Source organism: Alligator mississippiensis, chromosome 3 (assembly GCF_030867095.1).
Source record: "Alligator mississippiensis isolate rAllMis1 chromosome 3, rAllMis1, whole genome shotgun sequence".
NCBI classification, from domain to species: Eukaryota; Metazoa; Chordata; order Crocodylia; family Alligatoridae; genus Alligator; species Alligator mississippiensis.
Window position 1 is genome coordinate 36,285,851 of NC_081826.1, and position 26,251 is coordinate 36,312,101.

Here is a 26,251-nt window from a genome sequence, read left to right on the forward strand (position 1 = left end):
TTTCTGAATCCTAGTGGTAACACAGGATTCTTGGGTACTTCCCACAGTGATGACTTATTCAGCCAATTGTTTAGGAAAGGAAACAGAAATGCTTCCAAGGCAAGTATGGCCACAACATTTGCTTTGAATTTTGTGAACTTGTATGGATTTTAAACCAAAACGCAATATAGTAAACTAGTACTGGTGATTCAAATATCCATGAGATAACTCCAGTATTTAGAGGCATCCTTATACAAATGTATGGAGTATTATTGTAACCATGCTGGTCCAGGAAATGAGGGACAAGGATTTTTTACCATATCTTTTACTGAACCAACTGTATAGTCAAGAGAGCTGGTGGACAAGCTTTTGGACATCAAACTTCCTTCTTCAGGTCTCAAATGAAAGTAGTTTCAAGAGACATAAAACACAACCTTCTTGAACTTTTTATAAATCACATATTGACTCCCATTCCTGAACTGGAGAATGAAACTGAGTTTTTAAGATGTTTTTGTCATCAAAAGGTCAAGAAATCTTTTCCATTCTTTTTTATTCAGTAGTGTAGGATTGATAACATTCTTGCCAGGAGAAACAGATTTCCTGCAGCATCTCTCCAATTGTAAAGGATGTCAAATAGTATTCTTGAGGTAGAAAGGTTTGCTGAAAAATTAATGTAGCAACCTCCTTGACAACAAAGGAAATTAAAAGTGCCCTCACCCTAATTTCAACAAGAAGCACCTAGCAGACCTGCTATATTTTCCAGAATGCCTCAAAAACATTTCAGGTTTTGATGCTCATATTCTTATAGATCTGGGATAGAAGTTCAATTAACTAATTTAACCTAAATCAGTTAAGTCTGATATTACATCCATCCAAATTTATCTTAAACTGGTTTTGAGCATTTTCAAAGCGGTTTATGTCTATTGTGTTACAGATTTGAACCAGTTTCTGATACTTATACCAGTTTGTGTGTAATTTTTTGTCCCTAACCATAGAGATAAGAATGCTTTGGCTGCTGCTATTAGTGCCAACCACTCTGAAAAGGGATACTGGGCATACTTTAATGGTTAACTTGAAAGTTGACTGTCTGGACAATAATTTTTCCCTCCCTCTATAAGTAAAGGGGGAGAGTGATAAGAAGCTGATCACAGAATATCTGCTTCAGAGAGTTGTCACTTTGTCCTGTGTCTAATCGATACAAAGTTATCAGGGCATGGAAGCTGGATATGTCGAATAGGTTATTTAATTTTTTTCAGCTGCACTACCTGGATACTATTGGACAATGTCTCATTCAGTAGGTATTTCATTCGTCACTATGTAGTATGTCTGTTAATATACACTTTGCTGCCGAGTAGGGTGAGCATACTTGAGGTTGATTTGGTTTTTAGCATATACTTTATTCCCAAAAATATGGGTTCTGGTCAACTGAAAATTATCCACAAAATTGGGAAGAATTTGCTGAAAATTTCAACTGAATTTTTTAAAAATTAGAAACACAAAACAAAGGAGAACCCCTAACTAGGGGGATTTCACCAGTTCCCATCCACTTTATAGCATCTGAACAGCAAAAAAAGGAATGGAACAGATAAGCTGTCTTAATATGGATAGTATGGATGTGTTTGGGTGTCTATTACAGTAAGCAACTACTTAAAACAGCTGTCTCTTGTACATGTTACCAAAAACCTTTGCAACATGAGATCTTGTACTAGATCATTTATCTGCCTTTAAAAATTTCACTATTTTCTCAGTAATAATTGTCTCCACTGTAGTAAAGCTCAAAGGTCACAGTTGGAATAGGAGTTTCTTTGTACTTGACACATATGAAGGCACTCTCTGCTCCAAAAAACCTTACAAATGGAAACAGGACAAACTCCAGCTAGGAATGAACAAGAGAAAGAAGAATTCTAAGTAAACTTATGATTTTCATTTTAAATGTTGGTTGTAGAGGAAGATACAGAGGCTAGGGAAATGGCAGAAGTAAGTGTACTTATTATGAGTCAGAGATCACAGGAACGCAGGTCTGGAAAGGACCTTACAAGGTCATCAAGTCCAGCCCCCTGCTCAAGACAGGATCGTCCCCAACTAAATCATTCCACCCAAGTGTCTGCCACACCTGCTCTTGCTAATTTCCAAGAATGGTGATTCCACAACTTCTCTAGGTAACCTGTTCTAATGCTTGACCACCATCAGATCACAAAGTGAAACAGGTCAATAGTAGAGGAAAATCAGGAGACTCAAGAAGTACTCAACTCAAGAAAGGACAGGAGTGTTCCTGCAGTTGGGAACACTTATTAGGGCACAGACAGAAGTGGCAATTTTGGCATGATCTGGCCATAGAAAGCAGTTTACAGCTGTGACCAAACATGAGTGCACAGCTGCCGACCACTTTAAAATTGGCCTATCGGGTGAAAATCTGAACCCTCACAGCATGAAGGGTCAGATGAAGATTCATGGATTCATAGACTGTAGAGTCGGAAGGGCCCACAATGGATCATCGTGTCCGACCCCATGTCCCTGGCAGGAAAGAGGGCCGAGGTCAGATGACCCCAGCCAGGTGACTATCTAGCCTCCTCTTGAAGACCTCCAAGCTAGGTGATAGCACCACCTCTCTTGGAAGCCCATTCCAGATCCTGGCCACCCTTACTGTGAAAAATTTCTTCCTAATATCTAACCTAAATCCACTCTCAACTAGTTTACACCAGTTATTCCTAGTCACTACCTGGGGTGCCTTAGTAAACAGCGCTTCCCTTATTCCCCGTTGACCTCCCCTAATAAATTTATAGGCGGCCACAAGATCTCCCCTCAGCCGTCTCTTGTGAAGGCTGAAGAGATTCAACTCTCTCAACCTCCCCCCATAGGGTCTATCACGAATGCCACTAATCATGCAAGTGGCCCTCCTCTGGACCCTCTCCAGATTCCCCGTGTCCCTCTTGAAGTGTGGCGCCCAAAACTGAACACAGTACTCCAACAGCGGCCTGACCAGTGCTGCAGAGAGGGGGAGCATCACCTCCTTTGTTCTATTAGTCATGCACCTGCTAATGCACGACAAGGTGCAATTGGCCTTGTTAATGGCCTCGTTACACTACCAGCTCATGTTCATCTTGGAGTCAGTTATGACTCCAAGATCCCTCTCTGCCTCCGAGCTGCTGAGAAGGACACTCCCTAACCTATATATGTGCTGGGGGTTCCTCCTTCCCAAGTGGAGTACCGTACATTTATATTTATTAAATTGCATCCTATTTCTCTCTGCCCATTGATCCAACCTGTCCAAATCAGCCTGAATCTGCTCCCTGCCCTCCGGTGTACTAACTTTGCCCCATAACTTGGTATCATCAGTGAACTTGGAGAGGGTGCTCTCCACGCCCTCGTCCAAATCGCTGATGAAGATATTGAATAATATCGGTCCACGGACCGAACCCTGTGGGACCCCACTGCCCACCTCCCTCCAGGCCAAGAAGGAACCATCCACCACCACTCTCTGGGTGTGGTCCTTAAGCCAGTTGGCCACCCACCTGACCGTGTAGGCATCCACTCCGCAGTCTGCTAGCTTCCCAATGAGGATAGGGTGCGAAACTGTGTCGAAGGCCTTCCTAAAGTCCAGGAAGATTACATCAGCCTCAGCTCGTGTATCCAGGCAGTGTGTGACCTGGTCATAGAAGGCTACAAGGTTTGTCAGGCAGGATCTACCTGTGACAAACCCATGCTGGTTTCCCCTCAGCATCGTTTCCCCTGCTGGGCCTGCACAAATGTGTTCTTTGATTATTTTCTCTAGCATTTTCCCAGGAATAGAGGTAAGACTGACTGGTCTAAAGTTACCCGGCTCATCCCTTCTCTCTTTGAAAATGGGCACCATAGTGGCCCTTCTCCAGTCCTCAGGGACCTGGCTGGAGCACCACGAGTGCTCAAACAGCTGTGCCAGCAGATCAGCTATGACTCTGGCCAGTTCTTTCAGCAGTCATGGATGGAGGTCATCCAGGCCTGCTGACTTGTACCCATTCAGCTCCTCCGGGAGCTCCTTAGCTATTTCAGAACTTACCATAGGCGGACTGGTGCCATGTGGACATCCGTCAATGATCGAGTTGGGGGAATTGGCTTGGCCGGTACACAGAAATACTGAAGCGAAGAACTCAGTGAAGAGCTCTGCTTCCACCCCCACCCCCCCCCCGAGTCAACCACCAACTGTCCTGATTTGTCCTGCAGGGGCCCTATGTTGCTCTGAGCTTTCCTTTTGCCCACTATATACCTGAAGAAGGACTTGTTATTGTCCTTGATTGTTGAAGCCAGCCTGAGCTCAAGCCCCACCTTGGCCTGTCTAACTGATTCCCTGCAATAGCGTGCCAGGGAGATATGTTCTCATATATGTTTTAGAACAGAGCAACTTCTGTAATTTGTCTGCCTGCCTACCAGCCTACCGCTGTTTTCAGAATGAGAGGTGGGAACGGGAGTGGAGGGAGTTCGGTCTGGGGGGTTTTCAGCCCCTACTGGAGGGGAGCTCCAATTCACTCACCCCACCTTCCAGCCCTAGCTGGGGAACCCCTAGAACCAGCTCCCTCTGCTCCCTTTCCCCCCTCCCATTCTGAAAACTTTGCAGCCTCATGGGGAAGAGAGGCCATTGCTAAGAGAAAGTGACTGTAGGCAGCCAGCCTGCTAACAGATAGATTCCCCTCCTCCCTAGAACCAACAGTAAACTTCTGTTTGTTCCAGGGGATCACTGTAATGCAGAACACTTCCTGCAAAGTGTTTTCAATTATAGGCGGGGTGCTGCACTTCTGTCTGCACCCTTGAATTTTTAAACAACTCAAAGTCAGGGACAGCTTTAAATTCCCTGGGGTTCTGGAAACGTTATACCAGCTGTAGTCACAGAGGTCAGGTACACACATTCAAAAAGCCAGAGGCAGAATCGATCTAAGTTACACAGTTTTCTATAAGCAGCATAGTTTAGATTGGCAGCAAACAGACCACATGTTTGTCTTTTGTGGGGTTGGGGAAGGGGGCAAACTTCAGACTGGGTTCTGCCATTTTTAAACCAGTCTCTGTGTGTGCTCAACTTCTGTTCTGTTACAGATATAAACTGGCTTAGTGTGCCAAACTTCTGTTCTGTTATGGGTATAGGCCGGTTTCCAATCACTTGTACTGGTAAAAGTGTAATATCTATACCTGCCCTGAATTTATTGAAAGATTTTAGTTTCCAGAACAATTTCAGCACATTCTTCAGGTTTGTTGCCATCCTCCATTTCTAGCCACAAGCACACATTTTTTAAGCTGTATTGTCCCTCTGGGGACACTCCAAGAGAATGGAGGTTGTATTTGCTTCGCACTTCTGCAGCCTCCCCTTAAAATATATATGTTACCTTCAAGGATCTGCCTTGGAATGTACAACAGCATAAGCTGTTTTAAGATGTAAGAATTTGGCCCATAGCCTGGAATTACTAAATAGATAACAAAGACCTCAAACCACAACCATTGGAGAACTTTTATTTCTTCAGACAGAATAAATAAAATAAGCCAGTTCCATGGTAAACTCCTGTATGGCTGGATATCAATCATTTGTCAATCATTCCTTAACTGTAAGTACAGCTTCCATCCTCTAATATCTTTAATAATCAATGTGAAAGCCTTGAGGGTACAATCAGGAAAGAGCCAACTGTGGCAGAAGCATGTAGGAGTTGTACTTAGCTCCATAAGTATCATGCAGTTTGCTATCCATAGGTCTTTCGTGAATGACTTTAAATACTATCTGATCTGCATGATCTTTTGCATCAAAGTTCTCACAAAACTTCTTTAAGAATAGGGAAGTGTTTCATACCACCTGACTGATTTTTCTTCCCTTACTACCCACTTCTGAGCATTTTCTATGTGCCAAATGACTGATAGTTTCTGACCTTAGAAGTAACTTCCTTTCATTAATGTTTCTTCATACTGTACTTGACTGGAAAATTCCAGCTAGTTTTGATAACTTATCACATCAATGACTGTTTTCTTTACATTGAATACTGCAGTAACATTAATTAGTTATCAAAAGCAGTAATTGCACGTGAAATCCATCAGCATAAAAGGCACTTCATGAATTTTAGAAATATATTTATTACAACTTTCATTACATTCAAGGCAGGTTGATAGATATACGCAATATATAATCTCTGTTACTTTCTGTATACTTTCTGATTTACAATTTGCATATTGAATCTCAACTGCGTTCTTTAGTTTAATGCTAGAAAGAAAACAATTTCCTATCAAGTTTCTCTTACAATTAGTCAGATTAGGAGCACTGCTATGTGCATGTCTGGCAACTGTCCTGCTGAAACAAAAAATAAATTTTCTGAAAAAAACGCTCTCTTAAAAAATTAAGAATATTATTCTCAGTATCATTTCTAGTGACATTCTGTAAATATGCTGCATTTTGTACTACTTCTTATGTGAAAATTTAAAAGCAGTTTACAAAGCTCATTTAACTACCTCCATCAACACAAGGAAGTAGATAAATAATAAAATTTCCTAAATGCCTAACTTAAGGCTACAATGCTAAAAGACTTGTTCAAATGAATCTGGGGCAGGCAGAACCAGAAACAAATCCTTGTTCTATCCTCTAACTATCCTAACATAAGACAGGACAGGTTGGCTTTGGCCTACGAAAACTCAGGCCTCTCTGAACGGGTAATCCAGAGCTGTCCAAATGGCACTCTGCAGGCCGCCTCTGAGGGGTTAATTTGTGGCTCCCTACATTGCTCTAGCTGCAGCAGCAGCTGGGGTCTCCGGGTTCCCCCTCACTCTGCTGGCTTCTATTTCTTGCCTCCATCCCAGAGGGTGGGGTGGTACAGTGCTGCTCACAGGGCTAGGGGAGCCCAGAGTGTGGTGCAGCAGGGGATCCCACAATCAAAGGGCTGCGACTGAGTGTGGGGCTGGGGCACATGTGCACATGCTAAGCAGGGAGTGGCATCCATTTGGTGTGGGACCTGGGGAACCTGTGCTCACACTGGGTACACAATCACTCTCCTTATCCCAGTGGCTCTCAACCTTTTTAGACTCAAGGCACCCCTCATTAGATTCAAGGGACCCCCTCAGAAAATGCCAGCTCTTAGTTTTCAGTTGTGTTTTTAACTACAGAAAAATAATACAGAGATTCTTCTGTTGCAAAGAATTCAGAAAGCCCAGAAGAGGTCAGGATGTTTTTAATACCATTCATTTCTATTTGAAATCTCTGGTTTACCCTGTGAATCATGTTTGCACACCTAATACTGCTAACATTACACAGCACCCCATGGCACACTGGAAAGGATCTCAAGGAACCCCAAAATGCCACAGCACCCTGGTTGAGAATCACTGCTGTCTGCTTTGTCCTAACATAGTTATCAAAAGGTAAATTCCTTTTTATTACATACGTGACCCTGGCGGCAGTGCTACCTGAAGCCATGTCCAAATTTTTGGGATTCTGGGGTGCCAATAGGTCTGGGTCTACTCCCACTCCATCTACAAGCTGGGAGCACCACTCTTGGAGCACTCTCCCATGGTCCTCCCCACACCACTAAATAACTATTTACAATAATTCATTATTTACAATAGTAGTAACTGAGAGGTTGACAAATTCAACATCCCATAAATAAAAAACAAAATATTTTCAATGAGCTCAATAATAATCTATACCAGCAGATAAAGTAAATACTTATCATGTAACAAAAACAATTATGGTATCAACTTTAACACTCAGGCAACTTATAACAGGTATATATACACTTAGTCAGCCAGGTCTCCACAAAATCACTCTGCCTGCAGCAAAGTAGCCCACTGTGCAGTGCCTGCAGTGGGGAGCGGTGCTCGCTCTGCCTCAGAAGAAAGATGGCGATGCCATCATCTGGACAGAAGATGGGGGTGCCTGTCAGGACCTTAGGTGTGGCTGCTCTGGAGACCAGGGTTTCTTCCCTTTTCCAGTCTTTCCTGGGTGCCTGCAATCTATCACACCATTCCCCAGACACTTCCCAAGGCAGCTCCCCTGTGTTTGGCACCTGGAGTGCCCCTTCTCAGCTGTACATTATAGAGCTCTCTGCTGGGGCTCCCACACAGCCACGATTCCCTGCTCCTTTCTCTAGCTCTCCCAGAAAACCTCCTCTAGCAATCCCTGTCCCTGACTCCCTCCCAGTGACTCCCTGCACCCAGGGATCTTAAGAGTGGGGAGGGGAACCTCTTTGCACAACCCCTGCTCCTTTAGTAAAGAATACCAGGCAATCCTGGGTACTCATTAGCTTGTGGCTCCTCTGCCCTCAGTAGCAGCTCACTCAGTCACAATTCTTCTGCCCGTCGTCCTCTCAGAAGCACTCGTCCTGGTAGCAGCCCCCTCAGAAGCAGCCCTTCTCCACACAGCTTCAACTCCCCTCTCCCCAGCTAGTCTCCCCTGTTTTTCCCAGGGTTCCCGCCCTGGAGCTCCAGCTGTCCAATCACGTGCATGCATTCAGTGTGCACAGCCTGTTGCAGAGCCTTGTCCCAAGAGTGCAAACACCCTGTTTGAGCTTGCAAGCTCAAGGAAACCCTTCAGCACCTTTACACAGATATAAGAACCCATCCACACAGGCCCAAGGATGCACTTTCATGGATTCAATAGCAAAACTGAAGCATATTTAAAAATGAAAGCCACATTTATTGGTCCACAAGGGAACCAGATTTTAATGGACTTTTTTTTTGACAAAGGGGAAAAAAACTCATAGATTATAAAATAAATGTAGTTTACTTCTTGAAACGAAAGCTGTTTAAATAATGAAGGCAAGGCATTTTAAGAGACTCTGAACAACAGATACCAAACTTATTGGCAGGTACAGACAACTGCCATTTTTCAGCAGCTATCTTTTTCCAATAAGAAAAGCATCATAATTGTGGAATAATTATTATAATAATCTTCAAAATACTTCAGTATCAAGTAACATCACACTTTAAAGGAATCAACATCAATAGAGAAAATCAATCCCTACCTTATTTGAGCGTAAAGACACTCTTCCTCCACATCGTGCACAGAATTTAGTTTGGCAATATGAACAGTTATGGCCACAGCCATCGGCAAATTTTGTTTTGTGGCAGATACCACAAGTTGGGGCATCACCCTTCTGCTCTTGCTGCTGCTGTGATTCCTCTCCCATCTTCTTCACCTGCTCCTTATACATTTCAAATTGTTGATGCAATTTCCTACAAAAGAAAACACGAATAAAAAGCTTTTTTATCTGTGCATACACTGACACAACACGTTTTTCAAAACAAATCAAATAAAAAATACCAGAGTAAACAAAATGAAGAGATTTAATTTATTTCATATAGAAATATAGCTAAAAACAAAGGAGTTAAGGGTCTCAGCACTGACAACATACAATTTACTGTAAGTCAACTGCTATAAAGGATAAATACCATATTGACTCAAATATAAGATGAGATTTCCCCCCATCGTCATCTTAGTCATGTACCAGCAACCCCCCCACCAGCCACATTAAATACATTAGGTATCATTAAACTGTTGCTAGAAGCAACATGTGCTCAAACATGGAAACCAACTATAAAGTTGACTGAGTTGACTGAATGCAGCCCATGCTGAGCTGAGCATATAAAATACATTCTTTCTTTCTTTCTCTTTTTTTGCATGTCCCTTAAAAAAAAACGGGCAGTAGGGAATAAGCACAAGGCCTTGAGGTACTACAATACCAGGCAGGCACTCAGAGAGATCAGAGGAAGCTCAAACACCCTCCCCTGGTGCCAAAAATGCTGATGGCAACCTTTTTTATTTTTTGGTCCTTAAAAAAAAAGGGGTAGGTATTCCCTCCCCAGAAAACTGGCACCAGGTCTGAAGGAACTGAAATACCAGGCTGGCACCAAGAGGAACAGAACCCGTCCTAACACCCTCCCCTTAGGTCCCAAAAATGTTTTTTGGTTTTTTTGTTGTTTTTTTTTACATTTTATTAGAAAACAGACCATAGCAAACAGTCTCAAAACAGCCCCCAACAGAGGGCTCACAGGAGGTAGTACAACATAAGATTTCAAAAATTACAGAATACACACATCGTAATTGATATCATATTGCCCGTTGTCTCATTTATACACGGCATATACAAACATCCCTTAGTATTGTCTATCAAGCACATATTACACTTGTCGTGTCAGTCATCCTGTACTTTTTCAGGAAAAAAAAACAAAAAAACACTGTGTGCAATAGAGGTCCCCTCTGTTGTCCCTATCCCATATGCAACCCTCGTCCGCCTTTTCTATCCACAAATGCTGACTCTTAGCTTAGCCTATACCTATGCGGGGCTGAAACAACCCCCTGAAGTCCAGCCCTTGCCAGAACTTTTCATCCCCTCCTTCTTTCATATTCATTTCTCTGACTCTATAGAAGTGCAGCTCGTGCATTGCTAACTGCAGACACTCCGTCGTGGAAAAGCACAACCCCTTTAGAGCCAACAAGGAGCGCACTTTCCATAGGGCTATCTTGGTGCATTTGATCAAAAATGCTCAATCTTAGCCAAAAGGGCGGGTTAGTACAGCCCATCTGAATAACATAGTTCCCATTACGCTCAGCCCCCATCACCACCAGCTCTTATTCCAATCATAGTGAGCCACTACATCAAATACATTTCAACTTCATCTTCACTCCCACAGCTGAGCTGTGCCTTTCTTTGCCATTTCCAATTATTCCTGTTTCCTCATGAACCTTAAATGTCTGGCAAACAACACCAAACTTCTGTTGCCCCCTGTCTCAGCCTATCACATGTGATTAGTGTGGCCTAACCCTTTATGGCGTAGAGACAGACCAGACAGCCCTGAGCCTCATCTGCATATACATTTCTGGAGGGTCCCAGGACTTGTTACACCAGGGGCAGGCAATTATTTTGGGCAGAGGGCCGCTTACTGAGTTTCGGCACACTATGGAAGGCCGCATGGATAGCCCTGCCCCTTGACAGGTGCCCCACCCCCTGGTTGCCATCTTGTAATCAGAAGTCCCGCCCCCTAACCCCTGACCTTTGTCACCCAAAGTCCCACCCCTTGCCCCCAGAAGAAGGGGTTTTGCCATCTCGGAACCAGAAAAATACCAAACTATATTTTAAAAAACAAACATCTACAGCATTCATTAATTTGATTTCAAAAAATATTTGTGTCCCAATTTCCATGTGTTTGTGTAGTGTACACAGAGGTGATTGCACAATAGCTTAAAATCAAATCTTACTCTTGTATATTGTGGAGGGATACATATAAGTTTGTGGGGGGGGCTGTGGATATGTGGGTATATGGAATCTGGGTGGGTATGGGGTTTGTGGGGGATTGTGTGTGGAGAAAGGTATATGAGGTATATGAGGGGGTGTGGGTGTGGGGGTCTGAATGTATGGCAGTGTAAGGGGGGTGTGGGTGTATGTGTATGGCCCCTGCCCACACATTGCCCCCGCCCCCACACATACACACAGCCCCTGCCCCCCCGCCACACACACACACACTTACCAGTGGGGCCCCATGCTCCCCAGTCTAGTGATGAAGCTGGGAGCCAAGTGGTGGCACAGCAGGGCAGGGGCAGAAAGAGAGTGAAATGGCTGGGGATGGGCAGGGCTGGGCTGCTCAGTTCTGTTGAGGGTTCCCCCTGTATCCTACTGCTCCTGGCTGCCTGTCAGCTTTGACAGGCAGCCAGGAGCAAAAAAATATTCATTTACTAATCTTTTTAGGGGCCCCATGGGCCAGATAGAATGACCTGGCAGGCTGGATCCAGCTCACAGCCCATATTTTTCCCACCCCTGTGTTACAAGAAGATCAGGTTCCAGTTATGAGCAGTGGGCTAATTAGCACACAGTTCCTTTTGGGGAGTATCTGGAGTACACACACATACTGAGCAGTGCTAACTGTGGGATCACAATGGCTTGAAATGCTGTTGACTCTGCTGGGGCCCAGCCCAATATCATAAGTCATGAGCCTTTTGGTTCTGAGCTAATACCAAGCACAGTTTTTATGATGTATAAGTCGGTACAAAAGTGATATCAAAGTTGTGTTATGGAGTACCTGTGTTAAAATTTGCAGCAACCAATCAGACCCACAGCAGTCTCTTGTTCCCCTCTGCAGTTTCTTCCCTCCTGTCTGTCCCTTCCCCCGCCCCCACCATATTGTGACATGTAGCTCACTTCCACATTTTGCTTGGGGGGGGGTGGAAACAGAGCCTGACAGCAATGGGGGGGGGGGGGGAAGAAGGCCACAGGGGGAAGAAGGAAAGAAGTTGCAAGGGCAGAAGGCAAGGGGGCCACCTTACCCTCCCAGCCACTATTTTCCTTGCTGTAGGAGTGGGAGGGGGATTAATTCAAAATAATATTTTGATAATTAGATTCTACACCTGGAAAATTATAATACATTTATATATTTTCCATATATAGAATCTAATTTTGGGGAGGTCATCTTGTATTCAAGTAAATACAGTAACTTCACTCTACTGTGAGACCAACTACTGGTAAACATAATACCCTGGCTGAGATACAAGACTGCAAGATAATAAACTTGTCATTATTATGCTAAAGGAAGTCTGATTGATTGACTGATTCTTTCAGAGTGCAGCTTTACCTATTTCTATTATTCAGTACTAAATATACCTAGACTATTTATATTGCTTTTTTCATTCTAGTATGGGACAGATGAATTATTCTTAAACTTCTTATCAAAATCATGCTTTGCCAACATTAAAGTCAAATTTTATGTAGCTCCCTTTTCAACACAGGAAAGTTCTCTCAATATTGCCAACTCCAACAATTTTAGCACAAGTCTTGCAATAGGTATTTTTGTTAAAGATACAGGTTCTGGCATCAAAGTATTAAATGAGAATCCTACCTATAATGTTAAAGAGTTAAGTTTCTAGTCCTCATGGTTTTTGAAAAAAAGGGCTTGAAAATTTCACAGAAGTACATCCTAAAGGCTCCAAAACCAGAAGGCAAATAAAAAAACTACACATTATATTTCTTTAAATCTCATGATTTCAGAGAATCTAAATCATGACTTTTGAATGAGTGGTCTGGGCAATACTGTCACTTTTTCTCTCTTTCCAAGTACTATCACTCATTTCTTCCTTCTCCTTGAACTGTGGGAAGGGTACAGAAGGAGACATGTAACAAGAGGAGCAAACACTGGTCAGCATATGCATATGTATAATACCTATAGTCTGGATCAATTTTTACTCTCCAGACATGCTATTAATCCTCCATTTCCTGGAGTCCCTTCAAGATCTCTGCTTGTTTTCATATTAGGCTAAACTCCTTGTCCTCGCCTTCCAGGTCCTGCACAGCTTCACTCCTACTTGCACCCTGGCTCACATTTCCTCTGACCAACACTCTCCTCATAGTGCCATCTCTTCGCTCTTCTTTACACTACTTCAAATTTGACTGAACTAAAGGCCAAATGTTGCCCTGTTACACCAGAGCAGGTCTCATTGAAGACAGTATTCTCAGTGACACAGAAAGTCACATTTTAACTAATGTATGGATTCATAAGTCGGTCCTTTAACAGTGGTTTGAAACTATGTCCCTTTTCTATTCTGTGATTGTAAAGTACCAAACCCCAGAAGGGGATGACAGTATGACAAAAATAAGAAATGCAAGACATTTACTCTATTGTTTTGATTTGTATATTGCACTTAAAAAAAAATATCTAGATGTTTATGCATGCTATTATCACTTTCATTTAGAGCCCAGTTCAGCATGATACTTAAGCACAAAGGTGTCCCAGAGTCAAGGACCCTTCACAGAGAACACACTGACAGAATTCATGTTTGTAGCATATTGGGTCATTGGTGCCAGCTGAGTAATAGGACAATCCCGGCAGGTACTCAGGAGTGAATACCCTAGCTGGGTAAGAAAGCTGTGGCTTTCACCAAATTCAAGTTGTGATAATTTATGGAATCTGTCTATGAAGGATTTACATGTTCTGATTTAAAAACTGCTTCAATGGATGTAAGTCATCCATATGTTCTCAGGGCTAATGTAATGTCTTTCTTAGACAAAGGAAAAATGGAGACTCATAAATATGAATAGCTCCCATGGGAGTATCTCAGGACAAGGAAAGGACCGTATTCTTAGTGAAACCAACTTTCTCAAATGTATTGATAAACAGTTGGGCTTTGATGCATAAGACTTTTCCAAGAAAGGGGAAAAACAAAAGAAATGAGTCTTGAAAACAACAGAGACTGAGTAAAAAAACTGAAGTAGGGGATTCACCATCTTGATCTTTCCAATTCAAGGGGGTGCCTTACTGGAAGATGTATTTTAACCAAACACAAGTTATTGGATTTGGTAAAGAAGCAAGATGGTAAAATGCAATGACCTGTGATATACAAGATGCTGGGACAGGAGGATCTGCTGATCCATTCTGATTTAAAAGTCTAGAATTATGGGACCAGCTCAGGAAGAAGAAACTGCTGTAGGAGGAGGGGGAGACATACAGAGAGAATCCATTATTTGGAGAAGTAGCTGAGGCAGGGGATGGTGCAAAGGAATTATTGTTCAAGCTGGAAAGGAGTCATCCTTCTGTCATGCCCTTTATCCTTGTAGTGGCTAGCCATTGGCAGCCATGCTTGCCAAAACTTTACCTTAACCCGAACAGAGCCTAAAAACCAAACAGTGACAATCTGCACAGGCCTCCTAGAGAACTTGTAAATCAGGCTTGTTCCTGATTACAATACTGGATCTTGATCCTGCCTTGTCCTGTGACTTCTAGACTCCAGCTTCTGACCTGGCTTGTTCTGTAGTTTTCAGACTCTGGCTCTTGACCTCAGCTTAACACTCGACTCCGGCTCTTAGCCTTTGCCCTAGACACCGGGACTGACTGCACACATCCCTGTAGCCTGGCAATAGATGCTTAATGATTTTTACTTAAATCTGTTAATTTCTTGTGCTATCTAATAACAAAAATAAAAAGCAATTCTGGTGGAAATGTTTACAAAGTCTGTATATTGTGTGCTTCAGCTATCATGTACATCCTCAAAGACATAAGTTGTAAGGTACACTGCCCACAAGACTCTGGGAAAAGACATGCCCAAGACGTTGGGATATTTGGGGGGGTCCACACTAGTCCTGGAGTCCTAGGGCAGCTGAGTTGTAAATTCCCACTTCTCTGAAGGGGTAATAGACAAACAGGCCATGCCCATTAAAGTGTGACAGTGTGGCCAATGAAAGACACAATGAGACAGGGAAGCAAATGAAAGATACAGTGCTAGATTATACCCTAACAAAAGCCTACACAGTCTATTATGATGGGACACAAACAGCAGCCTGATGTGGTCCAGCATGGGGAGGTATGACAATGCATCTTACTGTTTTCATGTTCATATCAATACAAAATTGCATTCCTCCTGGGCATACATATTACTGCAGAGGCATCTATATAGATCTGTCTGTCTGTCTGTCTGTCTGTCTGTCTGTCTATCAGGGCTGTGCGAAGCTTCAATAGCTGATTCGATTTGGAGGAGATTTGGCCCGATTCAGTGGCTGAATCTCTGAATCCCCAAATCAAATTGGAAGCCTCTGAATCGACTTGGAAAAGATTTGGCGCTGATTTGGAGATTCGGCCATGGACTAAACAGGCAGCAGTCCTTACCACACTGGACACAGCTGCCTCCAGCTGATAAGTTTGGGCAGAGGGGGGAGGGAAGGGGCATAAGTGGGCAGAGGGGAGAGGGAAGGGGTGTGGCGAGGGGCAGATCAATGACCCACAGTGAGGGAGGGATTGGGGCTGGGGCTGGGACAAGCTGGCCAGCCGGGACGAGGAGTGTAGGATTCAGGGATTGGGGCTCCTGCCACTGCACGCCGCCAGTCTGGGAGGGCATAGGAGCGCGCTGATCTTTACACAGGGTAAAGGCAGGCTGCAGTTGCACTCTGCCTGCTCCCCGCCCCCTCACTGCAGCCTTTGAGAGCGGCATGGTGCCATGTGCATCCTGCCACTGAGCGGGCCAGGCAGCAAGGCACAAGGCACCACTTTCAAAGGCTGCAGCGAGACACAGAGGCAGGAAGCAGGCAGGGCACAGCTGCAGTCTGCCCTTGCCCTATGCAAAGATCGAGGGCCATGTGCACCCCTTCCCCTTGACTACCCGCACCGCAGCTCTGGAGGAACCACGGGCTACAATTGTCCCAAGACCCGGCCGGGTCCCCATTCATTGTGGAGGGGGCCTCAACTGGGCCAAGTGATGAGGCAATCAGAGCCCAGCAACTCATCCAGGGGCATGGTGCAGGGGAGCTGGGGGGAGGGTAACGAATGTAAATGGGGCCCCGGCTGGGCTGGGCTGGGTCATGGGGCAATCCTCACAGCAGGCAGGAGCGAGGCAGGCTCAGCTGCATGTTGAAGGTTAGCAGCAGCCCAGGTGGGGAGGCAGGGAGTTTGGACAGGGGTGGCACTGGGAGGGGTAGCTACTGAGGGGCTAAGGTGACTTTTGGGGTGGCTATAGGCCCCCAAATCCCCCCTAGCACCGCCCCTGGAGAGTTTTCAAATTCATTTAAAAGATAGATACAAAAGGAGCAGTTATGTCTTCAAGTTCAACATTTATGTATTGGAATCCTCAAAACTCCCACTAAGCTGCTCCCTAACACTGAAGACACTTACAATCCCTCAGTACCTAAATGTCTACTGGTATTACCCCCTCAGCATCTACATTTGTACAGAATTATTTATTGTAGCAGGAACCACAACCCAGGTGTTCCCTACGAATGGTAACTACTAGGTTATAAGAGTAATCCTCAGTCCATCCCTGGCCCAGTCAATATTTCACTAGTTACACAAAGTGCAGCACCTTCAGTAGGAGAGATTGAGAGAGAGAGATGTCCCAGAATACCCAAAGGCCTTGAGATTCGGGTATTTTCCTGGGAGGTGGGATACCTGCCTTGGGCAGAAGCAGATTTGAATCTCTCACATACCAGATACATGCTCTGGACATTAGGTTACTGGATAAAAAAGACAACATAGGTGACTTCTGTTTCTTGATTTTGTATGACAAAGGCCTCACCTATCTTAGTTGCCTGATGCTTCCTAGTTGTAAATCCAAGGGAAAGGAGGTGCCTCATCTCAGCCAAATTAGGTTCCTAACCCACTGAGAGGGGCAAGGTTCAGGGCCAGCCCATAATTTTTTGGGGGCCCCTGCAACATGTAGTTTTGGGGCCCATGATCCATCAAAAAAATCAAAATTGCAGTTAACTGTTGTATAAACTCACTGAAATAAAATAGTTGGGGTCAGGCTGCACACATGTGGGCTACATTGCAGGGGGCAAGGGGTGGGGGCAGCATGTGCTGGGGATGCCTGGGTTTGCTGGGTATGCCTGGGTTTCCTCCCTGAGGCCAGGGCCAGGGCAGGAGTGGAGCCATGAACTCCTCCCCCACTTGGCCGAGAAGGGCCTCCCTGCCTGCATTGAGCCCTTTAAACATGGCGCAGGCAGCGGGGGGCAAGTGGGACATGGCCCCTTGGCTGCAGGGCTCCCTGCAGCCACAGGTTCTGCAGGATAGGACAGGCCAGCCCTGCAAGGCTTGAAGTGCTCCTTAGAATTCCTCACCGCCTAGACTAGGCAATTCTTTCTCCATACACTGGGGTTGGCAATTCCCATTCTCATAGCTTTGTTGTACATTACACTTAGGATGTGTAGTACTTTAACTGCACTTAAAATACTAAATTTGTGCATTCAAGTAGGAAAACACAGGCTAAGTACTATTGTACAGTAGTAAAGTTAGAAGCTTTTGGGCAAGAAGCATATCCAGATTGTGCTAGGTAATACATTCTATGCAATAATGGGAATGCTCCATGGAGTAATACCAAAGGTCCTTAACATCTCACTGACTCAGAGCTGCACATTAAGCACCTATATCACCTCAGAATTCAGAGTACTTAGAATGGGGGTGAGAGGGGAGCACAAACCTGAGCCAGACTACTTAGGTGACTCTGACAGCAGCACTGAGTTCAGCATAGGGCACAGAACCTCATACTCACTCGCAAGCATCATAGTCACAGTGGCAGTGCTCACCTTTTGCACAACTGCCTGATAAGAACACTCAACCAAGAAATAGAACACCTTAGTTCTAGGAATCCTCAGTCTGAGAAGACACAAAGAAAATCTACCACTCCCTTGTTAATCACATCTTAAAGACTTATAAGACTCATAAGGCAAGAAAAAGAGAAAAGAAGTAGGAACCTGACACTGACTCACTGCTGAGGCTACTCCCTTGAAAAGGTGGGGTGGAATCCTGGCTTCTGGCTCCTGCCGCCCCAGTTTGTTATCCAATTACTATCTAATGTAAAAAGTACAGTCAATCACCACCAGCTATGTGTTTTAAACAAATGAATGAAACAAATGATTTTAAACAAATGATGCTCTTGGCAACAAACAGCAGATAGCCATGTGTCTATGGAATCACTAATTTTACATCCCTCCCAACCCCAGGCTATATTCCAACAAACTCAGGCAGGAGTTATCCAGGTGGCTCATCTAGACTGCTTTTGAGAAAATGTATTAAAAAAATCAAGGCAAATTATGGCTGTAACTTTTCCAGCCAAAATGGAGATTCCTTAGGAGTCTATGACCTTTAGTGGTTTTGCAGGTTCTGGAGTGGGGTTGATCTACATCACTTTTTGGCACTTAAGTGCCTAAATTCTTCCCAAGTCTATTTAGGTGCCTAAGGATGCATCAGTGTGGTACAGATATTTGTTATTAGACCAACTAGATAGTTGCAAAAAAATATTCTTTATTTGCAAGCTTTCAGGCTCACATGTCTCTCCTCAGGTGAAGGAGAATGCAAAGATTGTAAATTTTCTTCCAGGTAAAAAAGAAACTTCATATTGCACAGGAGAACTGGAAGGAGGTATAAGTTCTCATGGGTGGAAAAGTTCATTTTAGACAAATTAGGCTTGGATAAAAGTTTGAGCAGTCTGTTTACCTCAAAAGTGTCTTGATGGCAAGCAGGATGTTGATTTTTTTCTTCTTTCTTGTTAAGATGGTTCATATTTCACAGGAGGACTGGTAATGAAAAGTACTCATGTAAATGTCAATTTGCTTGAAACAAAGGGCTAGAACAGGGGCATTTGCTTCCAGGTCTCAGTGTTGAATTTTGCTTCTTTCTTGTAAAATTATAAAGTTTTCATTTCAGAATGGCTAATTACAATATCTTCCATGTTTCAGAAATAAAGGGCACATCTACATGTGGCACTACATCACTGTAGTGACATACTACAACTACGTAACATTCACAGGTGTCCAAGCATGACTGGTAGCTACTGTGCAATAGCGGCGCGCTCCCCTGTTATAGCATGCCAGTGTGGTAAAATAGTTGCTAACCATAACCATGCAACACATGTATGGAGCAGTATGGGTGGTTACTGTGTCATGCTTTAGTACTTCCAAGAGGAAGTGCTAAAGCACAGTGCAGTAACAACATTGCCATAGGCAATGTAGACACACACTAAGAAAATTAGTTTAATCTAGCCCTATATGAACAATATGGATCTAAGGCCCCTGCCACACATTACATATATTACACAATTAACTGGTCAACTGCACAATAAATTTAGACTAGTCACATGTGCAAAGTAATGTTCATGCAATTAAATGTTTAAACATACAATAAATGTAAACCAGCCACACATACAAAGTAATTATCGCACCATAAAAATGTCCATTCCACTGTAAAAGAGTCAATCAGCTACAAAGTTAGTGCTTAAAAATGTGTAACAGCTTTATAGCTGTTACAACATTAATCTATCCAGTTTTAATCTGAACATATGGCGGGGCCCTAACCTTAAAGTCTAAGGAATAAAAGCTATGAAATATCAGAAACAGTGTTAAACTAGTATGCTTAGAGCAAAATGAAAGGTGAAAGGGAACCAAACAGAAATTATTTACAAGGGTTCTAGAAATACCAACCTATAACCTAATTTTCAGAGGTGCTAAGCACTTCCAGGTTCTCGTTAATTTTAATAGAAACTACAAGTACTCAGCCTAAAATGGAACCAGGATTTCATACAGGTCTTGAGGCTGCAGCAGAAACTGCTCCTAACAAATTATCACACGGCTATTATGCAGTTATGAAGGTAATAGTTACAATGCCAATATGCAAGTGCAAGCCTTCTGTAGCTAATAAAACTTAACAATATTGACCTGACCATACATATCTTATATGTTCAGAACTCCTATCAACTTCCACAGCAGTTTTTAGTGTACAAGGAATGGGCACTACATTTCTTTATGCTTACTTTATTAATAATTTCATGGTCCCATTTGCTTAAGTTAAAAAGTAACTGATACTCTTTGAAATGTGTAGTCCATCTACATACTCCACTTTTTTGGCAAGGAGGAGGAAGAGGAAGAGGAAAGCACCTAGACCAGAGATGTTTCTCAACAGCAGCATCTGTTAGCGGGGTAGACGTGCCTTTCACATCCTCATACCTCTAGCCAAGTTTGAGTTCCCTCTCTATCTCAGGAGCTAGTGGTTCAAAGATTTCAAAGTATTTGGGATAAAGGTGGGTTATGCAATATACATACAGGCTATACAAATAACATTCTAGATCCCTTTTCCTTCTTTGAGTCACTTTCTGTATTCTAATTCTACTACTGGTGACTCCCAAGCAGAGTCTAAGTAAACAGCAAATACAGCACAGAACAGCCAAATTTCAGAACAGTTTTTGAAGCTTGCATAAGTTCCTAGTTTTGGAAAAAGTACATAGAGGGTGTGTCTACATGAGACACTGATTGCACAGTAGCCTAATAATACTGCATAGCAGTGCGCCACAGCGCAGACAGTGCTAATACGTTACCGTGCAGTATTATTAGGCTGCTGTGCAGTAGCATCACTTAAAAGACATTCGCCAGCACTACTGTGCAGTAACTCTGGTTACTGCACATTTATTTAATACTTGTTTATACAAGTACTTGCTTATATATGTACTAAATAAATGTGCAATAACCACTGTGCAACAGCATCTTGTGTTGATGTACTCAGACTGAAGCATACCCATATTGAATGAATAAACAATCTTCCCATCAAGTGACTTCCCAGCCAGTTGGTGACATAGCTCAAGAAACTAAAGTTGATACCAGTTCACCTGTGATACCATTCACATGTGTCACAGAAAATCTTGGGAACTCCTGAAGTGTCCAGATATGACAACATTATGGAGCCCTATGAACATCCCAAGTACAAAGAGCCCGTTCTGTTTTTCTAATGTGTGGCTTTGGAAAGAATGTATGCAAGTGAACTGAAATTCCAAGACTATATTAGGAAGAAATGTTTTTGCAGTCTCAGAGATTTTTTTCTACATCAATGATAGTATCAGAAAGCTCTATACAATCAGAGCATGAAGTTCACCTAGTCTTCTTGCTAAATATTGAAGAGAGAGAGAGGTAGTTAGCCATGTTAGTCTGAAGTTAGCACAGCTCCTTCAGGGTAGGGTAGGATAGCATAGCGTCTTACAGACTAGCTCATTCAGAGCAGCATGAACTTTCATAGGCTACAGCCTACTTCATCAGATACTATGAATTAAGTTCTTTACAGAGACTTATGGAAGAGGACACAAAGCTATAGGGTCAAAGGGGCATCCATTAAATTGGACAGAACTAGATTTAAGTCCTATACAGATGTAGGTTACCTAACACAAAGATAAACTTTGGAGACACTTTAAAAACCTTCTCACTATTGGATAAAAGAATACCGAGAAAACTTGAAACAGCAGATGCACATCAGACATTGCAGTAAAATGTATTCTCAGAGAATTTAGAGATAACCCAATCAGGTTGAGATACAGCAAACAGTTTAAACATCTAATCTATTTTGGAAAGTAACAGGAACATGGCATTGATGCGATCAGATGAAGGATCCTCTTTAATTTGAAAGGTAAGTGAATTGTGTCAAGTCTTTATTAAGTTCTCTCTCATGTCCCTATCAACACTAAATATCCATACTTTTAGATGTAGTGACTATAGATTCAAAGGTGGAATTTGTCCATAGCCTTGAGAATTGAACTCTGAAATCAAAGACTGAAGGTTTAAATACATTCTTTGTTATGGCCAAGAAGTGGATAGTAAAACAAAATTGACCGTGCTGTGTTTAATGTTCTGAATCGTGATTGGGAGTTGGGAATCAGGAGGAAATGCATAAAATAGGCCAGGTGTACAAAGAATGAGAAACACATGGTACAGTGATAGATGGCTTAGATCAGATATTAAGCAGATCTGAAGACATTTTTTATTTTCTAGTGTTGTAATAGACTCAAGTGAGGGAAGCCTCTTCTTGAATACATTGCGAGACACAGCCTTGTTGTGACCATTTGTGATTGATCATGAATCATCAGCTCAAGTTCATGTTTTATTATGAAGCTTTCCAGCATAACTGGGTTTACCTCTCCACTTGTCTGTTTAGTTGGAATACTATTCTTGCACTGTTTCACATCACCTGACAACTACAATATTTTCCTATATTCCTTAAAATGCCTTGCAGATATTGTGGATGGCCCTCACTTCCCGTATATTGATGTGCAGGGCTTGATGTTCTTGAACTATTAGATTGTTCATACAAGCCCCTCAGACTTGTGTGGAAGTATCTATTAACATAATCTTCAAGGAGGAATGAGGTTGATGGAAATGCCTTCATAAACACCTCTTACATATTTCCACCAAGTTAGAGATTGAAGAACTTTCTTTGGAATCCTCATGGTAATGCGTACAGACTTGTTTAGGCAAATAAACTGATGCAATCCAACTTTGGAGTTGACAGAAATGAAGTCTTCCATGTTGGATGACAAAAATACAAAACACCATTGGGCCACAAATTTTTTATGTTGATGATTAAAAATGTACTGAATTCTTCCTGTACTTGGTGCTTCAGTCAGTCTACACTGATGTCTAGGTACTTTGTGAACACTCTTGGTGCAATTAAAGAGTCCAGAGGGATGCAAAGGGGACGTTAGTGATGTCACTGCCTGTAATAAATCTAGGGAAGTATTTGTGTGCCAGATGAACAGCAATGTGAAGAGATGGAACATTAAGGTTGGGGCAGCTGACTTGTCCTTTGGATCTTGGGGATCTCAGGGATGTGGTAAAAGCAACTAGAGAGACAATTCCAAACTTGATCTTTTCAATAGAACATTAAGCTCACTGTGACAAATGCCCTTTATTCTTGGAATGAGAAAATCTCAAATAAATCCTCTTCTTGGTTGAAGTGATACCTCCCCTACTTGTCTTAACATGACCTCATTAAGTTTTTGTTATTCTGCAAAAGATAGCCCATATCCATATTCCATCTAAGGTATGTGAGCTGGAGGCACAAGTGCATTTTACATCCTTGTGCTTCCAGACAAGGGCAGAAACCATTGGACAGCATATGGAAAAGGACAGGACTAGGAAAGATATTGTATTATATAGCCCAGGTGTATCAAACTCATTGGGCCATGGGCAAGATGAGGGTCACTGAGCTGGTCTGAGGGCTGGATCAGGCCAAACCAGAGCAGAGGACCTGACCACTGCATGCAGCATGTACCCTGTGCCAGCCCCCTGTACCATGTGCAACACGCACCAGCCCCACTCCAGTGTTCACTCTGCATGTGGTGTATGGGTTGTACACTGAATTGGGTGTCCTGCTGGACTAGTCCTACCAAGTAACTCCACGGTTGGATGCCTCAGGCTGTCTGTACGTGCCAGACCCAACATGTAGGGCCAGTCCAGTGGCGCATCCCAGGCAGTACATACCCAATGTACCACTAAAGCTCAAGCCTCAGAGCAGAGCTGGCACATACACTGAGCTACACTGGCCCTGCAGAGCCTAGCCCAGGAGCCAGCACTCAGGGCTAGTCTGGCATGGGCACCGCATGCAGCCCATGCCCTAGACTGCCCCCCTGTGCTGTGTGCAGTGCCCACAGTGCTCAGTCCAGCTTAGGTACCAGACAGGATCCAGGCGCAAGGTCGGTTCAAGACCCATAGGCTGAATCACAGGGCTCCATATTTACTGAACTTCAATACTAGAGAGTAAAGATAAATGATACAGTTGAAAAATCTTAGGACACTGGCTAAATAGGCATGTGCAGTCACTGTAGTGCCTGAATTAATGGGCTGCTGGCTGCTGGGGAAAAGAAAAAAAGTTGAATTAGAATTGGCAAGGCTACTTTACCTGTCCTTTCTACTTACAATATTTAGTATTGAATAAAGCTGGGGCCTTTGTTTACTAATCAACCATGTCCACCTTTGCTGGCAGTGCCACTCAGTAGTTGTTTGCAAGTACAATGGTCTGTGTGTGTAAGGCTAGAGGAAAAAGTAAATACAAAGGCTAGGACCATATGGCCACTTAAAAATTGGCCCAATTAATTCTATGGCATTTCTCTGTTGATTTACTGGAGTTAAGTTAAACTACATGTAAGCAAATAAAAAATTAACTCTTCACTGAACCCACTGTTTTCAGTCTTGTTCAGAAAAGCATGTAACTATGTATTTTTATTGATTTATTTGGCACTCTGCTCAATCTAATTTTAAAACTATCTTAACTGTTTGCAAGATAATAGCTTAATGACAAATAATTTCCTCCTATCTTTAAATTAGTATTTTATTAAATGGATTGTACATAGCATTTTTACATTATATTATATACAAAAAAACCTGAGACTAGATTCAAGTTTTAAAAAAAGCAGAATGTCATAATGAATAAGAAATCATTTTTAAAATGTTTCAGACTTGCTTTTTCAAAATAAAATAAGTAATCAAATACACTTAGAACTACTACTAACCCCAGGTAGTGATCTGTGTATGCAAAGTTATATGGGTTTTATATCTCTTAGATGTTCTACTCTAATGTAACTCTGAAACACATACTCATTATCCATATTCCTCTCTAAATATTTTTAACCCTATTCTTTAGCCAAAGGCTCCACAAGTCAATTCTGTATTGTGTAAAAATATTTCATATCTTTACATGTGCTACTTTTCATTTCTATTAACTGATCCTTATGACAAATGCTATGCTTATGGTAGCCTGCTTCACTGAGTTGAGTGTCTTTACTGTCATTATCTTCAATTTGTCCCAGATACAATGAATTAAAATAATCTAGACTAAAGGTGACAAAACACACAGGTCAGTATAGCTACATCCTTTTCAAGGGTCAGATTTTCTTAGCAAACTGTAAATAAATTTTTAAAAAACATGATAGCTTATTTTACGCCTCAGACTTATGGGATTTCCTTTAGGTAGAAATAAAGTTGAAAAGAATTCCAAGCCTTAACAGTGCTTTCATTAACTATGAATGGAGATTCAATGTCTTCAGCAGAAGTGGAGTACAGAATTTGTCTAGTTAAATATAGCATTTTCCTCTTTCACTCGATTTTAGCTTAGTATTGCTTGGATTTACTGTGAGCCATATATTCTTCAGCAAGAAGCAGATCCTACAGTAAGCACTGTGATATTTTTATGTTGCTGATGGTTTTGTTAGGGTAAAACAAGACCTACTACAGCTGGGTGGAATCCATGTTACTAGCCCATATCAACATTACATCTCATCCCCTCTCCAAAGGTTCTCTTTCAGAGGATTACATCTTTTTTGAGATAGGATGACCAGAACTGAACACAGATACAGATTTTCAGTATTAGATTATTGTTACTTTTAGGCATACATTTAAGTAATTTACCATAAACATGTTATAGTAATCAAAGAGTGGCAGAAATATATTTTTATATTTGATGCTGGATAAATTCAGTATCCATTTGAATTTTGGAAATCAAGAAAGCTGAGGCTAAGCTAGACATGATTTATGTCAATCAGTGAATTTGACCCTGATCTCATTTTTAACAATCAAACATTATTTCAAGTGAAGAAACTAAATATCATACAGAATTTTTCCCCCTGGCAAATTAAGAAAACAGATCTTTAAAATAAACTTCAACCTGTTCATTAACAATTACACAGTTTACTGCTTTATCAGAGTAAGTTTCCCAAAATAAAAGGGCTTCAGTTAACTTTCCATTTCACTTGTTTCAGTAAAATATATTTTTATTTACTTTACACCATGGTTAAGTTAACACTTCCTATTGAAAGGCATACAATATTTACAAAATGTACCTTTCAGAATTACTAAGTCACTGGCTGTTAAGCACCTTGAAACATTATTACATTTATAAAGAGCATCACTACCAGAGATAATATTTCTTAAAAGTCACTCAAGTTACCTTATTTGCATCATCACTTGATGTACAAATAGATAACCATCAATTTCACTCTGTAGCTTGAAAGAACCCAAAATACTACTAAGCTGCTATGCTAAAGGACTTTTTTTAACTTTCCTTG

The 26,251-nt window shown here is 42.3% G+C and overlaps 1 protein-coding gene across 6 annotated transcripts in view; it reads right to left on the bottom strand.

The window, feature by feature from the left end:
• Positions 1 to 26,251, bottom strand: part of RIMS2 (regulating synaptic membrane exocytosis 2) — a 933,811-nt gene that overhangs the window by 753,962 nt on the left and 153,598 nt on the right. For all 6 annotated transcript variants that reach the window (XM_059723819.1, XM_059723822.1, XM_059723820.1 and 3 more), the window contains one exon: positions 8,937 to 9,147. In XM_059723819.1, the coding sequence (XP_059579802.1) occupies positions 8,937 to 9,147 (211 nt within the window). The remainder of the gene's footprint in view (positions 1 to 8,936; positions 9,148 to 26,251) is intronic.